Source organism: Crinia signifera, chromosome 7 (assembly GCF_055691185.1).
Source record: "Crinia signifera chromosome 7, ASM5569118v1, whole genome shotgun sequence".
Taxonomy (NCBI): Eukaryota; Metazoa; Chordata; class Amphibia; order Anura; family Myobatrachidae; genus Crinia; species Crinia signifera.
In genome coordinates this window covers 190,759,501-190,778,351 of record NC_139223.1, presented here as the reverse complement: position 1 = coordinate 190,778,351, position 18,851 = coordinate 190,759,501, and the positions used below count along the sequence as shown (strand labels likewise).

General features: G+C 41.3%; 2 protein-coding genes across 2 annotated transcripts in view; both read left to right on the top strand.

Moving 5' to 3' along the window:
• HOXD3 (homeobox D3) overlaps positions 1-18,851 on the top strand; it is a 41,594-nt gene that overhangs the window by 6,606 nt on the left and 16,137 nt on the right. Inside the window, exon 2 of the mRNA XM_083152161.1 lies at positions 12,362-12,388. The gene's annotated coding sequence lies outside the window, so the exon portion shown is untranslated. The remainder of the gene's footprint in view (positions 1-12,361; positions 12,389-18,851) is intronic.
• Positions 16,081-17,488, top strand: HOXD4 (homeobox D4). The gene is made up of 2 exons (XM_083152160.1): positions 16,081-16,719; positions 17,049-17,488. The coding sequence occupies exons 1-2, from the start codon at positions 16,293-16,295 to the stop codon at positions 17,348-17,350; spliced, it is 729 nt and encodes a 242-aa protein (XP_083008286.1). The 5' UTR covers positions 16,081-16,292; the 3' UTR covers positions 17,351-17,488.

Sequence of the window (18,851 nt, the reverse complement as noted above, 5' to 3'; positions counted from 1 at the left end):
TTTCCCCCATTCTCAGTCCTTCCATGGCATAATTGTTTTGATCTCCTATTTTGAAAAACCTCTCATTATCTTAATGCCAATTTATTTGCATATCTTCAAGCAGCAAGCTCATTCTGCTTAGTAGCACTGGCAGGGTGTTCCAGGTGCATCTAGTAATGTGATATAGTAACAGGAAGTTCAGGACAAAAGTTCATCACTGTTTGTTACAGAATGTACACAGATGCTCATAGGCCATACCTCCCAACAGTCCCGATTTCAGCGGGACAGTCCCGATTATCAGGGCCTGTCCCGCTGTCCCTCCCGCGGCCGGCAGTGTCCCGCGGTGTGGGGGGGCTGTTGGGAGTCCCCCCTGTCAGCTGCTAAGCAGCGGGGAATAAACGCTGTGCGCATGCGCACAGCTTCTATTCCCGTAGCCAGGGGGCTGGGGGCATGGCTAGAGGCTCACAGAGCCTCTGGGTCATGCCCCCATAGCGGCAAAATGAGTATAGGCCACGCCCCAAATTAGGCCACGCCCCCCGAAATTTGCGGTGCGCAGCAACAGAGTCCCGCATCCGACACCTCCAAAGTTGGGAGGTATGATAGGCCCTTATTCTGGTTGACTCGCTTGGATGTGAATTTGCATCCTTGTGAGTCACCCTAACCCTCTTTTGGGAATGGTTAGCCGGTGCTACCCATTCGCAAGCGGTAATCGTTTGCAAGGCTTGCCAATGGATGTTTTACATGAACATCCATTGGCATACCAGCGGGAGCCTTCCCCAGCTTTCAGTGTTTGCCGACCATCGGATAATGGGGAAGGCACACACATATGTATGGGTGGCCCAGACCCTTGTACATATGCGTGTAGAATTGCAGGGAATTGGGCAGGCAGCTGATATCCGGTTATGTCAGCTGTCCGCACCCCACACATGCATCACAGACGCATTAGCATGTGTACGCCCAGTATTTTAATGGGAATGCCATGCGTTCACATATGCTAATGGCCCAGCCCGGCACGCCCCTCTCCATCCCCCCCCCCCCCCCGCTCGCAAGGCTGGGTGCGGACAGACCTTGCCGAGTTTGCACGCACCCAGCATATACACATGCGCAGAAATGCTGCTGCGCATGCACATAAGCAAAAGATTGGTCCCTGTGGGAACGAACGGCCGCTTTGAATGAACCAGAACAAGGGCCATAGTGCTGGACCTTCACACAAGAACTTCAAATATCAAGTAAAGATGGCCACCGATGGTTGCCATCGATGGCAATAGCGCAACTGGCCATTGATAGTGTTAAACTATGCAATGGATGACCATCAATGTTTTTTACCTATCGATGGTCATCCATTATTTGGACTGATTGGCCTGTGGGACAGTCAAAACAGGGGGGGTGGGGCTGCATGGGTGTTGGAGGGCGGAGCTATGCTCCATGTCCTGGCACTTTTTAAAAACAAAAGCAAAACATTGGTTTTGCTGTTCCATCGATGGAGGGAAACCATTTGGTTATCCACCAACAATGGCAAAAGTATTCGACATCGGCCATAAACCATTGATGGTTTTCAATCATCGCTGGCCATCCCTTATGTCAAGTGGCACTTAGGAAGTGTGGTAGTGGCAAAGTGTCTGATGTCAGCAAGTGCACCTTTTACTTCCATTTCTTTCAAGTTGCTTTTGGATGCATCAGACACATTAAAGTCCATGAGAGGAGCCAGTTATGTCTTGTTGGTTATCTGAAATGACTGAAAGGATCATAATACCTATTTCTGTCACCTAAATGTCACTGCTAGTCATCCTTGCATCACATTAATCAGATAATATAATTGGTAAGTGTGATGTCATATATCTATATAAAACTTAAATAGTTAAAAACAAGTTGTCACAGTGTTAGAATTCTATTATGTTATCTGGATATAGGCAATGACAAGGGAGCACTAAACTGATGGGTGTGGTATGGGACTCCGACAGTCGGGATCCCGACAGTCATTATCCCGACATCGGGATCCCGACTGCCCGGAGTCAGACAGCATGGTAAGCGCAAAAAAGCCTCTTGCGGGCTCGCTGCGCTCGCCACGCTTCGGGCACTATTCTCCCTCTATGGGGGTCGTGGACCCCCACGAGGCAAAATAGTGGGTGGCCGTCGGGCACCCGGCTGTCGGCGTTTTGACAGTCGGGATCCCGACGTCGGGTTCCTGACTGTCGGTATCCCGACTGTCGGGAACCCGTCCGGCATCCAAACTGATATCTATTCTCTAAAAGAATGGATATTGGTCCTGATTCAGATTAGCTTATAAAGAGCCAAATTCACAATGGGGTCCGATGTTGCATATTTGCACATGCGGATCAGCGAAAATACGCATGTGCAGACCCACAGTGTAAACACTTTCGTGCAAGTATTACACTCGCCAAGACGTCTGCACACAGCAATGCGGACAGGGGGCTTGCAGGGGGCTGGAGCATGCCGACACCCAGTGTTTCCTGGGTGTTCCCACAAAAACAGTAGGTGCGCCCAGAACACCGCTGGCCGTCCACATGGGAATGCAGGGGTGCCGAAGCCTGCTCGGAGCGGGTGGCTGACGTCACAGGACGTCAGCAGCCCGACCCATCTGCGTCCAGGCGCTTGCAAATAAAAGACCATCTAGGGTGACTTTTATTTGCAAACGGGTGACACAAGCATTCGATGGCTGGTAACCATCGAATCATTGTTCATCTGTACATTCGCATACACATCCATTCACATGCAAATGCGGCAGTAAGTCTGGCCAATGGGGGCGGGCGTTAGCAAGGCCGGTGGGCGAGGTTTACACGCTTGCTAAGCAGTGAATAAACGTGAATCAGGCCCATTGTTTCAGTTTGGAAATTCCTTACAAAATAGGTCAGAGCAAAAGGCATGTTGAAAATTTGTGCAAGACCGTGGAAACCAGGGGTTATTTAAGAGAGGAGGAGGCTTGTTTGCAGCCTCCTCCATTCGCAGTTTCTCTGCTGGCCTCAGCGCCCCGCCACAAACCACAACAGAGTCTGCACACTAGTCACTCTACTGCGCATGCGCAGAATTCTGTATCAAATGGTGCGGTGGCCAGGTTTTTCTGCGATTCCGGCAGCGCTGATGCCTTTACCGCAGGACTCCATAAGGTAAGTACAAAATATGGGTGCATTGTGGGCCCCCCTGGGACTCAGGGGCAAGTGTGCACCACAAACCCATTATAAATACACCACAGGTGGTTTTGCACTGCAGAATAAATAAATTTGTTTTGCACAATAAACCAAATAAATCATTGGTGCCAGTGTCAAACACAGGATTCCAAATGTTTGATATTATTATTATTATTATTATTATTATTATTAACAGTTTCTTATATAGCGCACACATATTACGCAGCGCTTTACAGAGAATATTTGAACATTCACATCAGTCCCTGCCCCAGTGGAGCTTACAATCTATATTCCCTACCACATGTACATGCACACACAGACATTCTAGGGTTAATTTTTGTTGGAAGCCAATTAACCTATCTGTATATTTTTGGATTGTGGGAGGAAACCGGAGTACCCGGAGTAAACCCACGCAAGCACGGGGAGAATATACAAACTCCGCACAGTTAGAGCCATGGTGGGGATCGAACCCATGACCTCAGCGCTGTGAGGCAGTAATGCTAACCATTACACCGTGCTGCCCCAAATTAGAGCGATCGTCAGCCCATGACAAATGGATAAGTAGCATGTAACAAGCTGTAGTCTGGTCCAAACAAAGTGCATTTTATGTAAAATAGTACTTCAGGTATATGTATGCCCAATGATCATAGCAAGCAACAAATTCTCTCTCTGGTTTGAACACACACATACACACCACACTTGCCTACTTTTGAAAACTAGAATCGGCGAGATTACAGCAGGATGTGCCATGAAAATCACAATGCAGCACCGAGGGGGGGGTGTCACAATCTGCTTGTCTAGCTCCACATGTGGGTGTGTCTATGCGTAAATGCTTATTGCTGCACGATAAAGTATTTCTAGAAAACATTAGTAGCAATATATTTTGGGAAGTACTGATACTATCATCGCTTTCTGCAATATGGGTCCAGACGCAATAAACTTCAAGATCGGCAGCTGTGCAGGTTGTCTTCGAACTTCAATGTTTTTTAAAGGGGCAATCATTTTAAAGTCATAGTTTTTCTTGGAAATGATCGCCTCTTTAAAAAAAAAAAAAAGTCAGAGTTTTTCCAGCATCTCGCACAGCCATCGAATTTGGAGGCTATTATCTGGCCCCTGGTCTTTCGTGCTTGCAACTTTATATTCTATATTCACAGTGAAATGTGTTTTCTTCTCACTGAGCACAGTGGGCCTTATTCTGGTTGACTCTCAGAAGAAAATTCCTTCTCAAATGGATAAAACCATGTGCACTGCAGGTGGCGCAGATATAACATGTGCAAATAGAATTAGATTTGGGGTTGATGTTTTTTTTTTATTGTGAAAATTGGACTGTCTGCATCTTGCAGGCACTACCTATATTTATTGGATGTTCTGTTCTCCGTATCATTATATCATAAGCCAAATCAGTATGGAATCCAAATACTCTAATTAAACAAATGTGTTTAACTACAGAAAGATTACTAACAAAAATCTTACCCTACAAACTCACTAGCAGCAGCACGCTATGGATGAGTGCACACCAGCACAGATCAGGAAACCCTGTGTGTGATCATGTGTTGCCATCTCTCTTTACTAGAAGTGGTTCCCACAAGGGGGGTTAGTGAGAGTCCTCAGCAGGGACTCCTGAGCAGCTACAGCAAATCACAGTGATTATAGAAAATCATTGGCTCTGCAAAAAAAGACAAAAAATGCGTCCTCGCAACCTGTTCATACCCCCACTATCTCTGTCGGCGTGGAGTTGAGTTTATAACGTGTGGCAAGCGCAGCGAGCCACAGAGCCCGAAGCATGCAAGCACAGCGAGCCCCGCGAGGGGACGCGTAAAAGGAGCCCGGAGCATGGCGAGTGGACACGGATTACTTGACTTGTATTCCGCGTCCCTTTGCCATACTTTTGGGCTCGTTTTCCGCGTCCTCTCGACACGCTTCAGGCACTTTGTAAAATCGACTCCACGCCGACGTGGATAGTGAGGGTATGAACAGGTCTGGGGGATGCGTACTGTGTCCCCCCGTGTGGCACGCTGAGCTCGTCACGCTGCTATTCTTGTAGGAGACTGAGCTCCATTTTTGAGGCATGGAGAACCATACTTTTCGACTTTGTAAAACTCCTCTCCAGGAGAAGCCCGGAGAGGAGTGAAAGGGGGGCGGGCGAGGCTTCATTTTGGGGGTAAGACGAAGCTGCCGTCACCAAGCCCCGCCCCCATGACAGGCACCAGCATCAATTTGTGGGTCCGTGGATGGGCTAAAATGATGCAAAATTACGCAATTTGCGCCATATTAGCCCCACCCCCTCCCCGCGGACCCGCGAAATTCAGAGTTTATTACCGCGGGGAAGGTGGGAACTGGGGCTCCTGCGAAAATGCAGGAGACTTGCCCACCATCCCAGGGGGCCCGGGAAGGGGGTCCCTATTTGTGGGACCCTCCCGGCCATTCCGGGAGGGTAGGCAAGTATGTGGAGGACTGAGTCTTTGGCATTTTTGCGATTCAACCAGAATAATGGCCATAGTGTAGAAATCATTTACTTTCAGTCATTCTGCATACTGTTTACCCCTGAGCATACCCACAAAGAAATATTCATATTTTCTGCCAGTTGCAAGGGTTGATCAGGGCATTGGCTGTGGTATCAGGGCTGTCTTAACAGCATTCTAGGCCAGTGATGGCTAACCTGACACTCCAGCTGTTGTTGAACTGCACATCCCAGCATGTACAGGGGTGGGGTCCTGGGGTGCACACCAATTGAGAGGTGCGACCCTGCGGAGACCTTTCAGTAGAACTGCATACAAAGTCAAAGGTGCAGGTGCACAAATTAAACTCCCAATTTAAAAATTTTGCAATAAAATTTTGCATTTTTAGCGAGGTTCTTCGCTTATTTATGGCCATAAGTAACGGCTTGCCCACCGCGTCCAGGTGACCACATTAGTCGGGCAAGTCCCTAACATTTTGGGGGGGTACAAATCTAGGGCACAGGGCACCCCAAAATGGTGCAGCCGAGTGACCCCAGGGCAACACAAGACTGAAAGAAATATATAGTGAAACAAAGTGAGGATAGGTTAGTGAGAGAGGCTGCTAAAGATAGCAGGGGTAAGTAAGTGAGAGGTAAAAAAATGAGAGATAAAGTAGTGAGAGGTGAAGTAGTGAGAGGTAAAGGTGAGAAATAAATTACATTGAAATAAAACACACAATAGGGATGAAAGTGAATATGAAAATAAGTGTTAATTTGTGTTGCTCCTGAGGCCAAACAGCCACACCAGTCCAGGGGGGCCCACAACCCAGAAATGCACCCCCCCATCTGATAATCCATTAAACATCCCAGCATGCCCTGCATCAGTTTTAGCATGTATATTTGTCATTTTTGAACCAATGTCAAATAAAAGTGTGCTTTGGCCCTTTTCTTCCACCTACCCCTCCTACCACCTTACTTCCACTCATGGATCATTCCAGGCAAGGAGTCCATGCTGAATCTACAATACCTAAGGGTAAGTTACTACAAGTTTTTACACCTACTTTGACTCATATTGACACATACCCTTACACCTGAGGTACAGACACCAACTCAGAAGCAAGGGAACCTCACTGCTGAACCCCCAGCCTCAAGTCTCCCTGAGCTGAACATCCCTCTTCGTGGGACACTATCTTATTACATCACCGACTGCAGTTAAACACACTGGACAATATCTCCAACACCCAGCCCACAGTTATCGCTCCCAGTCACAGACCATATACGCAGCAACAACTGGACATATCATTTGCATCACCTAACCCTAGAGCGCCAGCACCCCCCATTCCTTTATCAGAATTCTACAAGGGGGGACCAGGACTCCACCCCCCCATAGGCTGCTAAGGGTTCACCCCTCTCTCTCTCTCTCTCTCTCTCTCTCTCTCTCTCTCTCTCTCTCTGAGCGCTGTGCAAACACCTTTTTCTTATCATCAGTTTTAGCATGGCCAAATAGTAAAACTGAAGCAGGGTATGCTGGGATGTGTAGTTCAACAACAACTGGAGTGCCAAGGTTAGCCATCACTGTTCTAGACCCTAGGCAAAGCGCACTCACCCATTCGCCAGAACATATTTTTTTTAATTCATAACTTACACCGTATCACGGGAATGCCCAGATTATTATGGGCAACCCCATGAATATTCTGTGTGTTCCCCTGGGGATGCAGGCGGGACTGTGACAGAAATAAATGTCAGTTTAGACTGATTTTTATACGCTAAGGGGAGAGAAATCATTCCATGGTCAGCGACCGACCATGGAATGATTTCTCTGCCGTTAGGCCAAGGAGATACGGTGGCGGGGGCGGTCGTTCGTACAGTTGCTGCACTCGCCACGCTTCGGGTTGACGTGGATAGTGGGGGTGTGCTAAATCGCATCGCAGATCGAATAGTATGCAAATTGTATGCAAATTGTATGCGATATTTGCATACAATTTGCATATGATACGATCCGCAGGGAAGTGCCACGGTGAAACTACACAAGTAACGAATTCTTATATTATTAGGAAATAAACCATCTTTGATGGAAGATATGCTATTGTTCCCCTGATGAAGTCTATATTGATGAAACGCGTTGGTTATTTCTGTTTTGTACACTTGATGGAGGATCAACCTGTATATCTTGTACCAACATTGGAAGAATGTTACGTCTGTTGGATGAATAACACCTCTTCTTACGTCACTGGAAGTCTTGGACATTCCTACCTGAACGTTATGGTTTAATTTACACATTATATGCGCCATACCACTATTGTGTTGTATATTTCCTTGTTTATTCCCTAACCCTCAGGGAATTTAGTGGCTGGGCTGCTGTCTCACAGACTACTGATTTCTTTGTTACTATTTATTTAATAATTTAGGTTTAAATGTAAAATTCTGCCAGACAACTAAAAAAATTACAAATATAGAAATGGAGTAGGGATGCCAATCCCGGGGCATTTTTTCAATCCTGGAATTTGGGATTGGCTTCCCTAATAAAAGAAAACCCCGCCCTGGCCACCCCGCATATTTACTTACATGCCGTGCGGTGCGGTCGGGAGCGTGGGCAGTGAAGCTAGGCGGGTGGGTGATGGAGCCAGGCGGGCGAGCGATGCGGGTGATGCAGTCAGGATGGGTGACCTCTGCAGTGCGCCCAGGGTGACCTCTGTTGTTGCCACGCTGCGCAGAGCCGCACTGATGGGGATGGGAGAAGCCGGGCAGCATCTGAGCACCTGCTCAAACGCTACCCGGCATTAGATGGCGCATGCGTAGTCCAATCGCAAAATCCCAGGATTGTAAACTCCAATTTGAAATTTTAGTGGCAAAATCCCAGGATCCCGCCAATCCCAATCCTGGGATTGGCCACCCTAATATGGAGCATATCATTTTATACACAGATTAATAAATATGATCATGAATAATACTGAACAGCAGATCTATATTGATAATTTATGACATTACCTGCAAAATACGTCACCAGGGACAAATATTTAAGATGTGTAGGGTATTTATCAAAGCTTGCAAAAAGATAAAATTGTAAGCGATAAAATACAAACCAATTGGCCCCTAACTGTCATTTTCCAAGTTTCAGTGTGTATTAAGGCAGAAGCTGATTAGCTGGTATTTTATCACTCATAATTGTATCTCTCATTTTGCTTTGATACATACCCCTCTTAAAATCTATTTATATGCCTGGGAAATAAGGGGGTGATTCTGGTTGGCTCGCAAAGCAGTGAAAATTCGCTGCTTAGCAAGCCTTCTAACACCGTCCGCCGGACATGAGAATGCACCCCTCCTCCGTGCTCCGAACATCCCCGCTGCTTTGCGAATGGATGAGTTTCATAAACATTCATTCGCAGGGTAGCGTATGGGGACAAAATCAATTGATGGTCACCGACCATCGAATGATTTTTTTCCCCTGCTCACAAATCTATGTCGGTCTGGGCTGATGTAGACTTGCGGCGTCCATGTCAGAGAACAGGGCGGGTTGCTGACGTCCTGTGACATCAACTGCCCGCCCCCAGCAGGCAACTGCCCGTCTGCATTTGCATGGGGACACACAGCATTTTTGTAGGTACGCCCAGGAAATTTGTTTATTTATTTACAGTTTCTTATATATCGCAGCATATTCCGTGGCGCTTTACAATTGGAGACAACAGTGATTAAACAAACTGCGTAGAAACAAAGCGACATAGAGGTAGGAGGGCCCTGCTCGCAAGCTTACAATCTATAGGAAATGTTGGGCATCCCCAACGAACGCGCCCCCCCCCCCCCTGTGAGAGCGCCACGGAGACTATGCAAGTCGACAAAGGAGCCCGCACAGCAGCCCTGCACATGCGCATATGCGAATATGTGCAAGCGCAGTGTAAAAACATCAATCACAGGTGCGAACACGCTGGGGACCGAACAAATCACAATGACCTCCTAAGTAGAGACCGCTATGATTCTGGGAAATGTACAGGTGAAACAAGCAGAAACTACTCACCTCCATCACCCTTATGGTATGTTATATGTTACACTGATATATTTATCAATGTATGGGATTACTTTAGTGAGTGGAATTGTTTTGTCTCTTCTATCTGAACACAAAGCTCACATATATTTCCTATTACTTACATCAAAGACAATCACCACTAGGATCTACTGTTCTAGATTTCCACATTGACTGTATCACTTACTGGCCTCCATGTGTAGGATAGTGAGATGTATGATAGCAATGTTTCTCTCCAGAGAGGAAATAGTTAGGAAATCAGGCGAGTGTTTGAGTCAGTACAAAGATGACCTGAAGTGCGTGCCTTTGTTATCTAAAGCAGTTGCCCGTTGTGCCCATAGGAAGGCGCTGTAGGACAAGTCTCCTCTATTCTGTACAGTGTGTGAGAAGTGCCCTTTGGTTAACCTGAGAGGGAATTGCTAACACGTGGTCTTAGCTAATGTCCTGTGTTCATTATATTTAAGACGTATGTGGCATAAGCCAAGTACTGAAATCTTTTAAGCATCAGTTAAACTGCACAATGAAATCACTTTTAGATGCAGCTCCTTACATTTACTTTAGTGTTCTGGGATACAGGAGTGTATAATTGTGCATGATAGATAGCTGAAAATGCAGGTCTGTCATTGAGAAGAATTAATGTACTGGTTAAATAATGCACCTGCTTTGCCTGTTTGCAGAGTTGTCCTTAAACCATAACACACACATTAATTCCCACACTTCAAAACTAACAATACGCTTCACAAAATGATTTTGTTTTACATGATACAAACTGGGCTTTAAAGTGGAGGCAAATAGCACTGGAATATTTGAACGTCATATCCACTTAGTATCTTTGAATAAAGATGCACACCTCTGTACATGATTAATAGTACTGTTATCATTCTCTCACAAGTTAAGCATTGACTGAATTATGTATGTATGCAATTATGTATGTATATATGAATGCACACTCATTCATGTCTCTACAGTAACACACAATTAATTGATTACTTTGTACACAGATGCATAAATCATTATCTATCTATCTATCTATCTATCTATCTATCTATCTATCTATCTATCTATCTATCTATGTTATTTTGTTACACAACCACTGCATATAAAAGTGTATTAATTCTACATGGACATCCCTTTAGAGATATGTATTTCTCTTTATATGCCAAGGATGTATTTTCAGCTTCACATATGGCGCATTTGGAGAAAGTCATTGTTTGTTAAATTGTATTTCTCATCCTCCCTAACACGTACCATCCAAATTCTCTCTTGCCCAGAAGGCGTATTCACACCGTTTTGTTTTATGACTTTACAGCCCTTAGATTACATCTCCGTTTTTTTCCCAGCCTTCAAAGTTCAAAGATCTTGTCACTTTCAGAACCAGAGGTTGTAAACAGTTTCATGTAAATGAAAAGTCACCCTCAATAGAAGGATAAATATCGTTTATCTGTTCCTCTAATACCCTCATTTTGTCAAATATATACACTGTCACGTTAAGGATGTCTTATTAAATGACAAATTATTATTGCAATGTTTATTTGGAATATTGGTAATAATTTCTTTAGAAAACAATTACATGGAGAAGAAAATACCAGCATGAATGATATTAACTGAAGAAGTTTAATCTTAGCAAATCTAGAGTCAAAATACAAATCAAAATGCAGCATACAAATCATGTTCTCATTCTAACCCAGTTAAAATATTTCCCTATATGTTTAGTACAATTGTAAATATGTAAAACACACTGCACCCAGTAATAATTTGCAATGCAATCTTGTATAGTTTCATTCTGATATAGATTTATATGCACCTAGATTTGTAGTAAATATTGAGGACTGCAGTGCAATGCAGTCCTATGTTCTCATTCTAATCCAGTTACAATATTTCCCTATCTATTGAGTGCAATTGCAAATATGTAAAAACACACTGCCTCCAGGATTCATTTGCAATGCAATCTTTTATAGTTTCAATCTGATATAGATTTTTAGGCACCTAGATTTGTAATAAATATTGGGACTGCAGTGCAATGCAAGTTTTACTTTGAGGGGGTTCTTTTCCCCTCTTTTTTTTATGTGTGTGTTACTATTGGAGACTTCTGGGAACCTCAATCTACTGAATAGAAGTTTAAAGCTGATGGTTATTTATGGTTCTGCTGAGAGGAGCCCTGAGTGGCTGGGCGAGAGCACGTGATTCCAATAAACTTTGTTTTATGGCTTGAGAGTTGACAAGCTAAAATATAATTCCCACCATAAATTAGTTTAAGAGCATACAAGTGCAGATGCGTTTTGTTCCTGGATGTAGTAATAAGGATAGTGTTTAGAAAGGATCATTCTGCTTGGATCTCTCAGTACCGGAGCATTCCTAACTGCTGGATCTACAGTGCAAGGAGAAGCTTAGAAAAGTAAGTGATTTTACGTGTAATCCAATAGCAGATGGGGGTTCTGGGACAGGGGATATACACGTGTTTGCGGTTATACAATACTAGCTATGCAGAAGCAAAAATCAAACCAATGGTATAGTATATTTCTCTTGCCTCTGCATTATATGTGGGTCCCATCTATAGAATATAAAATGCTATTAACAACCAGATACAGTTGAAGTATGAACTTGAGAATCAAATTATTTGCGAATAATAAAATAGGAAATATTATAGCATTGTATATTCGTTATTTAGAGGTTTTATACAACTTCTTTAATACAAACAAAACGTTGATTACTAACCGAATTTAAAGTGACAATCTATGCAGTACACCTACTAATAATGGTAATGCTTTTCTGTTGCAACAGGTTACAGACAATGGGAGGACACGTGGAGTAAGTATAGCCCTTTACTCACAATTTGGCTTGTTAGATTTCGTACGAATGACCTGATATTGCCACTAGAACGTTAGAAACCAACTCCTACAAAATATAGTGTCATATAATTTCGGAGTTTCCCTTAGAGGTGTGCATGAGGTGTAGCCACTACCTTGATTCGTGTTGAGTATGTCAATGACCAGGATGACATGTGAGAATATTAAACATGTGGATGGAATATCGGTCGTTAGTTTTGGCTGGAAAGTGACGCAGAGATGAAATAATTTCGCTGTAGAATTTTATTGGTTCGGGATATTTTCCAGATGTCTAGTCTGGTGGCTTTTGGTTTAATTGTAATACCTCTTTGATTTGTTGTATTGTGTAGCGCCTCCCACAGTAAGGATGGATGTACAGTACATTACAGCAACAGAACAGTACAATATGGTGTGATCGCTTGTACGATTTATTGTATTGTAGTGTAAATAAGCCGATCGTCAGCACTGATTTGTTTATTTTTCAGTGTTTTCTATTAAACAGAAACATAAACAATTCTTGCTACAGTGCATCACAGAAAGAAGTATCAAATATTAGTTCTATTCCAGTGTTTTATTTGGCATTACAGCACTGCACTTTCACATAATAGATACTTTTTATTATTGATTTCATCAATGAAGCTTTTGCTTCCACTGAGATGTTATTTACTAACAATATTTCAGCATTTTACTCTATAATTACACCTGCAATAAAATTAATAAAATGCCGTTTTCATCGTGTAACTTTCCCTCTCTACCAAGTTAAAGAGACCCATTGACTGCGATAAAATCTTCTTCACGTGTATTATCATGCTAATTTCAATAAGTCATTTTTTTGCATTTTGTTTCTGCTGCCATCTGACTGTCGCACTGTCGAATGATGAATTCCTGCAGCCCTGTTAGGGTTACATACAATGATACATACATAATACACAATAAGCACTACTGCACAAAATATTTCTTTATTTTACTATAAAACATTGAAGAGAGTTTTTGCATGTAGTAGGCCAGAGAATCAAGAGGGGGAGATGAAAAGCAGTTGTAGGGGCAGTTGGACAGGGAGGTGAATATTTAACGCTTTTGTTCATCAATAACTCTGTGGCTTTGACCTGTCTGAGCAAGCCTTGAAATAAGGTGAAATGCAGGTCACCACGTCTAACTAATATGTGAACTAAATTTTAGCTGTCCTTTGCTTATACATTGTTTTCGTTTAAGATTTACTAGAATCGCATCTAGTAAAATCCATATTACGATCTAGTGTATTTTATTTTACCCATTTGTAAAGGTGTTACCGTTAATACATTTGCTTGAATATAAATTAATTTCTTAAATCGACAGATTTTCTTTTTAAAAAGTTACTATGAAATAAATATCTGGATGGCAAATGAAAGCAAAGTATACTGAGATTATAAACCTACATTTGATGTGCAGGGTAGGAGATATGTATGGTCCTAAATTAACGTTTTTTTTTTTTAAATCCAAATATATCGCAGATTTTTAAAACACAAACCAAAATATTTACACATCATGCGATAAGAAATGTGTAACTGATCTGAGTTGGATTGTTACACACACACAGTATTGGATGGTACTTCTGTTAGAAGCTTATTTATCATTACACTGAGAGGGTAGAAGAGGGAGATTCCTGGTGGATCCTGAACTTTTGTACTCTGCTGTGTGTCTTTAAAAATAATGAAACATTGTGATATGTTTGCAAATGATTTCAAATGCCCCTTTGACCTGGACTACACCATAAACGCTACCACACTGAATTCTGAAGATAGTCCAAAGGTTTGTTTCTCAGAAGAAACTTGACTGGTATGTAATACTTGACACTGCTTTGTAATTGTCTTTATAGTTAGAGAAATGTTTTACTGCCTTATAAAAATTCGATATATTTTTTTTATCGCCAGTCCACTCAAAATCCATGTTATTCTCCAAATTATAATACAGAGCTATTGATGTGAGGTCACTGTAATATTTTAACAGTGTTCTACTACTGTGTGTTTATTCTTGTAATATATATATATGTATATATATATATATATATATATATATATATATATAGCTATTGATGCGAAGTCACTGATATTTTAACAGTGTTGTACTAGTGTGGGTTCATTCTTAATATATATATATATATATATATATATATATATATATATATATATATATATATATATATATCTATGTATTTATATATATATATATATATCTCATGTTTTGTTCCATTGTAATCACTGTGTACATTCGGGGTATCAGACCAGGATCTGCCCGCATAAATGTAAGTGACTTTGGATGCTAAAATAACATTGTAATAGAAGTTAGATTTTTATATTGTACAGGGGGATTTATGACCTGTCTGGGGCAGTGGGAATTTGTTAAGTAGCTTTGAGTTTATTTAGGAGACCCAGGGCATCTATGAATCTGACACTGTTACCTTGTAACTTCTTTCTCAGAAGTTTATATAATACCGATCTACAACCCACACTCTGTGATCAATCCCAAATAGTGTACTACAAGTGTATAATCCTTCTGTAAATCAGATGTATATTGTATTTGTATTTATTCCAACGACTGTTTCAAAATATGACTTTTGATCCTTTGTTCACCTGACGTTGTTCTGCCTGTAATTCCTGACCCTGTGCCCTCAATCTTGCCAATCCTCCGTGTAATACAGACGCTAGGTGATTCAGATCAGCACATAGGTAGACAAAATGTTATTACGTTGTCTATATGTACCCTGTAGAACCGAATTTGTGTGGTGTTTACAGAGTCACAGATTCGATTCTAGGGGAATATATGGTCGATGCAAAAACTTCGATCAGACCATCAAGAATATTTGATATTAAACTATCATAATGTAATTTCCTCCTGCAGGTGTTCTTTATCATATCATTCATTTTCATTACAACTACTATATATATCTCATCCACCCTTCTGGGTAGGTTCCATTCATATGTAATATTCAGAATATCATATAAAATACTGACTGATAAGTTGCTGCGTTCTAATATTATATAGTGCAGTGATATCAGGGTTGTACAGTATATGCTTGTACGTGTGTATTTTACAGACCCTGGCATGGGATATAGCATGGTATATGTTTTACAATGACCCTGTATATGTCTGAACCTGCTTATGTTAAATTCTACACAAAAACTGATTTATGCTGAAATCAATGGTCACCATCGGAACATTATTGCAACTTTTATTATAAATACCAGGATTTCCTTGGGACCCTGAGCTTATTTTCTCGTCTTTGACATTATTTCTCATTTAAGTATGTGGAAAGTAAACCAGAAGTTACTGATTGTCTAATTTTTTTCAACCTGACTAGATTCTGGTAACTTCTGGATGACCCCCTGTGAAAACAAAGCCAAGACAGCTCTATTGTACATATTATAGTCCCCCTGATGTTCCCCTGACAATTTAAGATCTATTTTTCTTCCCATTTTGGGTTTAAAGGCTGAATTAAATAGGATTTAGGAGATCCTAGAACATCAAACTGTAGCCACAGAACACCCTAAGAAAAAAAATCATAATGTGCTGTGCAAATATATTATAATACAGCCAATTGTGAGTAAAATCTGTACTTTTAGTGATCAAGGAAGGATTTCTATTAGGAACACATGCAACGTATGATTAAGAGCAAGGGGGGAGGGAGGTGTTCATAATGATCCAATTAAATCAATATTATTTTGTTATTTTCTGAAAATTATGAGGTACAATTAAATACAGTGATAAAGTTCCTGCCCGCTGATTGGCCGGCCGGGTCACGTGGCTCCCTAACTTTATTCAGTTGACAGCAAGTAGGAGGGCTCTATGGAAGGAGGCAGAAAAAAAAAGACAACACCAGAAAAATTAGTATTTTCTATCCTCAGAAATTAATGGCCATGAGTTCGTATATGGTAAACTCTAAGTATGTGGATCCTAAATTTCCTCCTTGCGAGGAATATGTGCAGAACAGCTACCTAGCAGAGCAAGGCTCTGATTTCTACAGCCACACGCCGGGCTCTGACTATCAGCACCAGGCAATCTACTCCCGGCCAAACTACAGCGAGGAGCCCTTCAGCTGTAGCCATGCACAGGGATCCACATTGCAGCCTCGGGGTCCTGGGCAGGATCAGACCCCATTCCCTGCTCCTGAGGATCCCTGCCCAGTAGCAGCAGTAGCAGCAGCAGCAGCAGCAGCAGCAGCCCCGGTCTCCAGACCCTGCAGCCAACTACAGCAGCAGCAGCACCCCAAAAATGGGAGTTTATCTAAGCCACCAGCCATAGTGTACCCTTGGATGAAAAAAGTCCATGTGAACTCAGGTAAGCCAAAACTTCGCTGTAATACAGACTATACTGGAATCTGGGGGTGGTGAAAATATTATTTATGGCCATTTAAGCCTAGGAAGCCATTACACTCATCATAAATTTTTATGGTTGAGGGAATAGGCCGTTGGCCATGTGGCTTTGTTTTTTCTGCTCAGTAGCAAACTCCATCTTCAAAGCGTGTGCATGAATTAAGCAAATATTGCAATATATCGCCTAGACCGGGGAGTGTAGCACCTCTCAGCGTTTATGGGCAGATTTCATGACGTTTTTATTGCCATTTTTTTACAGTTTTCTTTTTTTTTTTTGTAATTCTTTATTTGCAGTCAATCCAAACTACACCGGAGGGGAACCCAAGAGGTCCAGGACTGCTTATACCAGGCAGCAAGTTCTGGAACTGGAAAAAGAATTTCATTTTAACAGGTATCTGACCAGGCGTCGCAGGATAGAGATCGCCCATAGTTTGTGTCTCTCTGAGCGCCAGATAAAGATCTGGTTCCAGAACAGGAGGATGAAGTGGAAGAAAGACCACAAATTGCCTAATACAAAAGGAAGATCTTCATCTGGTTCTTCTCAACACATACAAACTGTTACCAAGGACCACCAGACTGACCTGACTGCTTTATAGGAAACGCATTTTTATTTTATTTTTTTCTATCCTTTTTTTTTTTAGCTGTAATCGCATAAAATTGTTCACAGAACTAAATATATGCAGCAGTTTACAGCTCCGGGACATCATTCCACAGGACTATATATCCCACGGTGACACAGGCTTACAATATTTCCATTTTAGGGAACAAAAAAAGAAAAAAAAAACTAATATTTCATGAATTCGTCTGACTGTCTCCTCAATTGAACATTTTGGACACAATATATGTGATCATATATTTTTTTTTCCCCCACACCAGGAAGATATCACATATGACAAAGAGATCTGTGGAAATATGTCCTAGGTAACGCTAAAAAGAAATCTGTATGTATGTTCTGTTATAATGTACAGGGCAGCATTGGGTTAACAAGGAAATGGGAGAGCAAGTTACAGGCTCCTTAAATCATAAATCTGGGGACCATATGGGCAACCTCTACCATGATTTCGTTGTTTTTCTTTGTTACTGCCAGTATTAATCACACTATACCAAAATAGGAAAAGAGAAGAAAAAAAAGGGTCATTAAATAAACGGGTTATTTTATTTGTAAAGTGTATTCACGTATTTATTTAAAATGAAATGATCTAAAAAGCATTCAAAACAAATAAAAAATTAGAAATGACCTAAATAATAACCCATGCCAAAAAAAAGAACAAAAAACTGTTCTGAGTTAATGTTACCAGTATGGATTGAGAATGTCTCTGGAATTTTAAGAGTACATATTTATGGCTAAATTTAGAGTTAATTACCTGATTATGGTGATTGAATAGTTTGTTTTCTGTCTGTTTTTTTTTTTAAATGTTGTAGCAAATGTCCATTTGAGTAAGAAAATAAAGGATGGCTGGTCAATTTGATATTTTTGTGGGGTAAAAAACGCCAGAAAAGAGGTCAGAGAACCAGATGTACATTTTAGATGTAACATATTTTTATTATTTTTTGTTGATATTATGTTAACATTTAAAAAAATGGGCTATAGTTCACCTTGTAGATTTAAAGTCTTCCAAAAAAGGACTGCAGAAATGATTCCGACACACACATACACAAATACAGGACAATAAATCCCGACCATTGTAAAATATTTATCCATGACATAAAAAAACAAACAAAAACAAATGTATTTTATGCTATACTTTTTACAAGTCTTGATTTTATTTGAAGATATACAGATTTTAAAGCATTGTGTAAAAAGTAATATAATATTGCCAGCTCCAAACAATAGCAAGGTGATGGATGATAGACTGAGCGGTTTGTTTGGTTTTTTTCGTTCTTTTATTGTAGCGCTTAGGGGTTTTGTTCTTTTTTTTTTTGTTTTATTTTTTTCTTGAATAAAAATAAATAAATAAACGAATATATTGTGGGCATATACTTTGGTTTATTTTTGAAACGATTCTGTATAGATGATCAGGATGAATGTAAAACGCGCAGTTTTTAAGGTACCAGTTTTTTAGCCAGGGAACTCATTTTGACGTGTGAAAATGTAGA